Below are 7,116 nucleotides of genomic sequence, written 5' to 3' on the forward strand. Positions count from 1 at the left end.
ACATTTACCAGGGTGCTACATAAGCACTTGCCCGATTGCCCGGGGCAAGTGAAAATCAAATTCGAGCAAGTATTTTTGAAGAATGATAACAAATGCTTGCCCGAATTGGGCAAGCAAAAAATTTTGAAGCCACCCTTTTTTTCACTTATTTCCCCCAACAAACCCACAAAGTCAACCATACAGAAGCCCAAAGATAATGGTTGTTTAATATCTAATTTCAGTAACTTTCCATCACTTACGTAAAGAAGCTCCAATGCAATGCAACGGCAACACTTGATCGGACCAAGTCTGTTAACCCATTGTGTTTAAACGTGGGAATCAATGTGTGTTGTTTAAATTCAAATAATTGGGTTTTATCAAGCCCTTGACTTACACATGATTTTCTATATCATTTCCCTTTATTTTGGACTTTCTTTTCGGGCAAGTAAAATTGATATTCGGGCAAGTGTTTCACGGCAAATTTGAAAATCTGCTTGCCCGACTGGGCAAGTGGTAAAATAAAGTTATGTAGCACCCTGCATTTACTAATATGAATTGCAATAATTGGTATTACTGTTACCAATAGTGACCATTGTGCATATAAACATCACAAAATCTTTAGAATATGGATGACCTTTAGCACTCGTTCTAGAGTCAGTCCTCTTCTCCTTTTGACCCCAAAATATAGTCACTGGAGATGTGCCTGGTTTCAGTTCCTTCACCTCCTTCTTTGCCCTGGCAGCAGAATCCTGAAAAAACAAAAATAATCCAAGTATGGAGACAGAGTTAAGTTTCAATTTCTGACAAAAAAAACCAAACTTCACTAATGTTTTCTACTAGCATTTCTGCTTTCACTGAATTGACATGGATGTTTGGGGTTCATTCCTCTCTAGGTTTCCTTGAAGAAATAAGCAACAACGATAATGTGCCTTGCTTACATGGACAACTTTATTCAACACCATCCTCACACGGAATACATTCCTTTATACAGGACCAAGCTCTTGGCATTGATTATGATGATCTACAAAAATACACCAATTACCATGCCCATGCCAGTGGATATGTCTGGCAATAGCTCTGCAAGTGCTGTGGATCTCTGCTTCCTCTCACATTATCCTTCCTTCCTTCTCTCCCTAACTGCCCCTTCCCATATTCTCTTGATATTTCTCCTGTCTACGTCTTTATTCCTTCAAGAGTCTGTCTGTCTGTCTGCATGTGAGCTTCTGTTTACTCACTTTGTTTTTTCTGATTTAATAACCTGTTGAGGACATAGTGAGGACATAGTCAGGCATGTGTTTATGGGAAATGTGTGTTGTAGCAAAATCAGTCCTTCCTCAATGGGTTAAAGTTCAATTTATTGAGGGCCCACATATCTACACACTTATCTTGTAAGTGGGCCTTTCTTTTTCAATAATACAATCATTTTGAAGAAATAGTCCAATATAATGCATGTTTTTATATTTTTGTATTACATTGTTGTTTTTTATGCCTCCACCATCAAGGCGTTGCCTGAGGCATAAAGTTTTCGGGCTGTCCGTCCATCCATCTGTCTGTCCGTCTGTAATCTATTTTGTGGACAGCATTAAAACTAAATCACTGTTTGAGGTACTGTATCAACATGAAACTTTGGGATATTCATGTATGCACAAAGCTGTGTCTATCAACATGTGAGCACTCATGCTCAAGATCAAAGGTCAAATTCTAAATAATCACTATTTTGCCTCATATCTCTGGAAAGCATGAAGTTATTTTCATGAAACATTGTGGACGTAGCTATTATACCAGGTAAAAATTCTCCAGAGAAAGTTTCAGGCCATAGGGTCAAAGGTAAGACATCAAATGAAAATGATGAATTTCACATTTTTTTTTTTCATATCTCATACATTTACATGTATTTCCTGGCAATGATTCTCTTGGGAACTTCTAGGTCATGAGGTCATGAGGTCAAAGGTCAGACTAAACAGCTGAAATTATACTCATTACTGGATAAATTATAGATTTTCTCTATATAGCTCAATGTACCTTAGAAATAACTCAATACCTTCAATCAAACATGGTATATATAGGCATTACTGCACAATGATTTTGTAGGGAAATATTTGGGTCATGGGGTCAAAGGTCAAGAGAAAATGCTTACATTTCACTACCAGTATTTGTCAATATTTTGAAATGGCTCAAAATATTGTCATGAAACTTAGTGTATTGCCAGAAAGTGATTATTCTGCCACTAATGTGAAAGCAAAACATTGTCTCACATTGGCAAAATCTTATGTACACCTATTGGAAGAATACTGCACTATAGTGGAGGCATGCCGGTCACTGTAGCAACATTTCTAGTTTTAATAACATGTAACCCAAACGTCTAAAAACTAGCTTGTTTCTGTAATGATTACATTGTAGAGCGCATTTGAATTATATTAAGGAAAATGCACTATATAAATGTATTGTATTATTATCATTATCATCGTTATTGTTAGTATTATTATCATCATTATTATTAGTAGTAGTAGTAGAAGTACTACTACTACTACATTTACAAAAATGTGATATTCGAAAAATAAAATTTGATCTTTAAAATTGAATTAAATTGAAAACTGCTGCTGCCAGGAACCACAGAGCACTGACGATCTGTGGTCTCATCTACTGATTCACAACAGCTATTATGATCTTCACCTTAACTATATCCACTGTGATATCCAGCATATTGACAATTTTTTTTTTCCCTACCTTGTCCGCAACCTTGTATCAATACTGGATATGTTTACAGTTGTAGCTTTGAACAGTAATGGTTGGAAATGAATTGTTTTTTTTTTTTTTGGGGGGGGGGGGCAAAAGTACTATTACTTTGACTTTTCACCATCATCTCATGTGAATAATTGTCTCCTTATTTCTACCCTTTCTGCAAAATCATATTCCTTCTTTACATTCACAGATGAAGTTACACATGAAAATGTCATTTTAGCCAAAGATAAATGTCCATCAACTTTTCAAAGGAACATGGAAAATAGAAAATAGAATACACTTTCATAAAAAAAAGGAATTAAGCTGAATGTTTTTTTCTGAAATTACAATCTGTATGACAGACATGGAACAGACACACAAGCAGACAACCCAAAATATTTCCTCTGGCAGCCCTCTTTGGGGACAGACTAATATCATGCTCTGTTAAGGTTAATTAAGCAACATGCTACCTACACACTGGTGTTCCTTACATGCACGTAACTCTACAATTTACTCACATGGTTCTGGAAATAAATAGTCGCCATGGTCTTTATGGGGCTGACTGTGACCTTCCTCACATCACCAAATTTCTTGAAGAACCTCGCTAAGAAGATCCTATTATTGAGTTCCTCTGGTACTCCTTTGCAGACAATGGTGTTCAGCGACTTGACTTCCTTTGAGCTGGCAAAGGTACTTTGAGCACTTTGGATTTTTGAACTTGTATCTGATGAGAACATCCACAAACAACATTTAACAAACTCTGTAAGTATCACAACATTCCTGATTACAATGCCAATGTAGTTCTGGTGCCATGCTGTATAATCTGCTAAAGCTGTTAATGAGCTCGGAAGTTGTTCTTGTATACAACATGTAAAGGTTAACTTTTCCATAAAAAACAAGGCAACAAAATAGTTCTGTCCATCAGCAAATGCATTATTTTGTATATGGGCAGGAAAATATCAGTAGTATCAGATAATCAATGTCATTTCTAAAATCCAACAGAAATCTTCCTGTCAATGTTTATCTGCAACAACAGAGTTATTATATTTAGTAATCTCCGATCTTCCCAAGTTGTTCCATAGAATTACTGTCAAGAATAAGAACTGCATCAAGTTTCAAAAGAATATTTACAAACTCATAGCATTCTCTCAAATGTAAAAATGTACATCTAACTCTTAATAACCCATATCCACTGGCTATGTAATGCAGTTTATAACGTATTGGTGCCAGAGGCTGTTTCACACATGTTCACTTGAACTGTGCTCCCTCAACTTCATATTGATGTCACCGACACAAGAAGAAAAGTATGGAAAACCACACTTGGCATTTTGAATGCTTAAATCCAAACAATACACACTTGTAGTGACAAGAAGCGAGGCAAAGGACTGTGGGATGTTAGGTCAGAGTTCAAGGGCTAAATACAATGATCTGTAAATGACATCAATGTCCAAGTCATTTCTGCTAAGGACTATCCAGTAGATAAGTGATTACAGCTCTAACTGCAGGATATCACATAAATCGGCAGATATAGGTTGAGATTTCAGACCTTAACTGTTCATGCTTTATCTTCACAAAATGTATCAAGACAGTATTTTTATGATGTGCCCTATTTAGAATTACCATTGCAGGACTAGGTTTGAGGGGATTTCTTCAAGCACCTCATAAAAGACTGTTGGAAATATGAAACTTGCCGTTTGATCTTGCTTGATGATCTGCAACTTACACCTTCACGATCATAATCATGTCACAACATTATTTCACTGATGAGGCTATAATCAAGCATGTATGAACTAAGTGATGAACAAGCAGACAGGCATTATATGCCTCCACATACCAGACAGCTGCTAATCTATTTAAATGCCTTTTGAAATTTAACCCGTTGAGGACGAGTTGATTTTGCTACAACATAGACACTTGCCGAGTATACTCAGGATTCGTCCTCAACGGGTTAAAGGGATGGTATAGCATTGGTGGAGATGAAAGTGATGAAAGTGTATCAATCGTTTGAATATGAATCTTACCACTAGTTTGCAACTCATCTGGACGTCTCCTCTTCATTTCAAGCCCAGTAGCCCCTTGTGCATCTTCTAAGGCTCGGCTGAATAGGCTGCCTCTCTTCACAACAGATCTCCCCTGTTTAGCCTCATGCTCGACTTGCGGGTCTTTCATCTTGACTGGAGCTTGACCAAATGTCTCAAGGTCTGAAATGTCAGAACTAAAAGGGTCATCAAATGGAATTAGCTGACGGGATATTTCAGAAGACTTTGAAGGTGAGAGGTCACGCTTTACACCCCTCTTTGAATGGCTCTGGAACTGCTTGTTAGGTGATTCCGTCATGAAAATGCGCCGTGATTGCTCAGGAACACCTTGTTCTTCTTCATCATAACCAGTACCAGCATCATCCAAAGTAATGGTGAAAGAGGATTTTCTAGTCCCAGCCTGGTCAGAAAAATGGTCAGGTTCTGGTTTGCGACCTGACCGCAACTGTCCAATTCTCATTCTGCCAGACCCAAAGGACCCACCTGTACGCCCTTCAGAAGAAAAGGGCGATGATTCCGAGACATCATGCTGGCTGTGACCTATTGATGCTGTTCTCCCTGAAGAGTCACCTTTGGATATTCCAAAGACCCCTCCTTCAGCGACAGGTTTTAGAATCTTCTTATCTAGATTTGAGTTCTTAAGTGGGCTAGTGTGATGTTCATTTGCACCTGTGAAGAGGAATTTGAATAAATCATCAGCTACATACAATACAATCAAAGAAAAGAATAAATAATGCACATTTTGTGCCTTATTGGCTGGTCATTTACGATTAAATGCAGATCAGGGAAATGATAACTCCTACAAAAATGCATATGAGTGACTGCTCGTCTGTAAGGCCCCAGTCACATATAAACACGGATCCTCAAGGATCTACACGGTGATCTGGGGAGATCCGGGATAGTTTCGATCTCGATGGGGTGTCAACGAGTGTTGATATGACTGTACACAGGGTATCAACACAGCAGCTACACAGATAAGGCCAGAAGAGCGCGGCATCTACACGAACAAACACGGCATCTACGCGGATCAACACGGCAGCTACACGGCAGCCACACGGACCATCCAAGATTGCTCTGCCAACATGGCAATCCCCGGATGACGCCGGATGTTTTTGACCTCCAAAAGTTGCCGTGTTGGGCTCCTGGATGTCCACGAATGTCCAAGGCGTTAATACGGGTCTCTCCCTGGATCACTCTGGATCAGATCCGGGGTGATCTGGGATGTCTATGTGAATGGGGCTTAAAGTGAAAAATAAAATTAGACTAATTTTGGATAGAGCATGCACGGCATATGAAAAATAATCTAGAACAACCCATCAGAATACCGAATTGTGCCAAGCAAATTACATGTTTTTTTTTTTGCTAATATTCAAGGACTGTAACAAACAGATACTTTCCTACTGCTTTTAACATTGTCATCATAGATATTTTTGTTTAAATCTAATGAAGATCGATTGAATCTTATATAATATATTATGTAATAATTCTCCTTCCTTTCTGCTTACACTGTAATAATGCTTTAAAGGACAAGTTCACTTTCATAGACATGTGGGTTTAGTGAATGCACCAAGATCAGTAGAACACATTAGTGAGAGTTTGAGCAAAATCGGACAATCCGTTCAAAAGTTATGAATTTTTGAAGTTTCTGCTCTGTCATGACTAGACGAGAAGACTACTATAGCTTGTGAAGTCACTGTGTACAACGATATAAAGAAAGAATAAAGAAAATTCAACATATTTCCATTTTTCTCGCATAACAAAAGAACACTTGACTTCTCTCTTTCAGAAGGCTGGAGGAATAGTATTACCCTTAAAATACGTCAGTAACAAGTCGAAGAAATGCGCACTTTATTCAAAAAGTAAAGTTTTGTGAAATTCTCTTTTTAATTTCCTTATATCGTTGTACGCATGTGACATCATACACTGCAGCAGTCTTCTCATCCAGCAGTGACTGCACAGATACTTAAAAAATTAATAACTTTTGAACAGATTGTCCGATTTTCCTCAAACTTTCACTGATGTGTTCTACTAATATTGCTGCATTCTCTCAGTCCTTGTGTATATGAAGGTGGACTTGTCCTTGAAATAGACTTACCCTTTCTTGCAGTTCTTCTGAGTGTGTCAGGCTCGTCCTCCCCTCCATGTCTCTGGTTGATGCTCTTTCGTCTCTTACTATGCTGAAGACCTGAAGCAACTCTTCCCCTGACTGCAAGTGGTGACCTGCCTTGCTGGCTCAGCCGACGTACTGCCTCACGCTTCTGTTAAGTTAAAGAAAAGCATACAATGTAAATTTGGCAGGAAAAAGTAAACAGAAACTTTAGGAATATCAACACGTATTACCATAGGTAGTATCTTATACTTGCTGTCAGTCAGCTGG

The 7,116-nt window shown here is 38.2% G+C and overlaps 1 protein-coding gene across 1 annotated transcript in view; it reads right to left on the reverse strand.

Moving 5' to 3' along the window:
* Nucleotides 1–5,330, reverse strand: part of LOC140239591 (germinal-center associated nuclear protein-like) — an 88,881-nt gene extending 83,551 nt beyond the window's left edge. The window contains exons 1-3 of the mRNA XM_072319421.1: nt 4,722–5,330; nt 3,219–3,424; nt 614–728 (exon numbers count right to left, since the gene is read on the reverse strand). Coding sequence (XP_072175522.1) covers nt 614–728; nt 3,219–3,424; nt 4,722–5,199 — 799 coding nt within the window. The 5' untranslated portion in view covers nt 5,200–5,330. The remainder of the gene's footprint in view (nt 1–613; nt 729–3,218; nt 3,425–4,721) is intronic.
* Nucleotides 5,331–7,116: the final 1,786 nt, after the last annotated feature.

Source organism: Diadema setosum, chromosome 16, assembly GCF_964275005.1.
Source record: "Diadema setosum chromosome 16, eeDiaSeto1, whole genome shotgun sequence".
Classification (NCBI taxonomy): domain Eukaryota; kingdom Metazoa; phylum Echinodermata; class Echinoidea; order Diadematoida; family Diadematidae; genus Diadema; species Diadema setosum.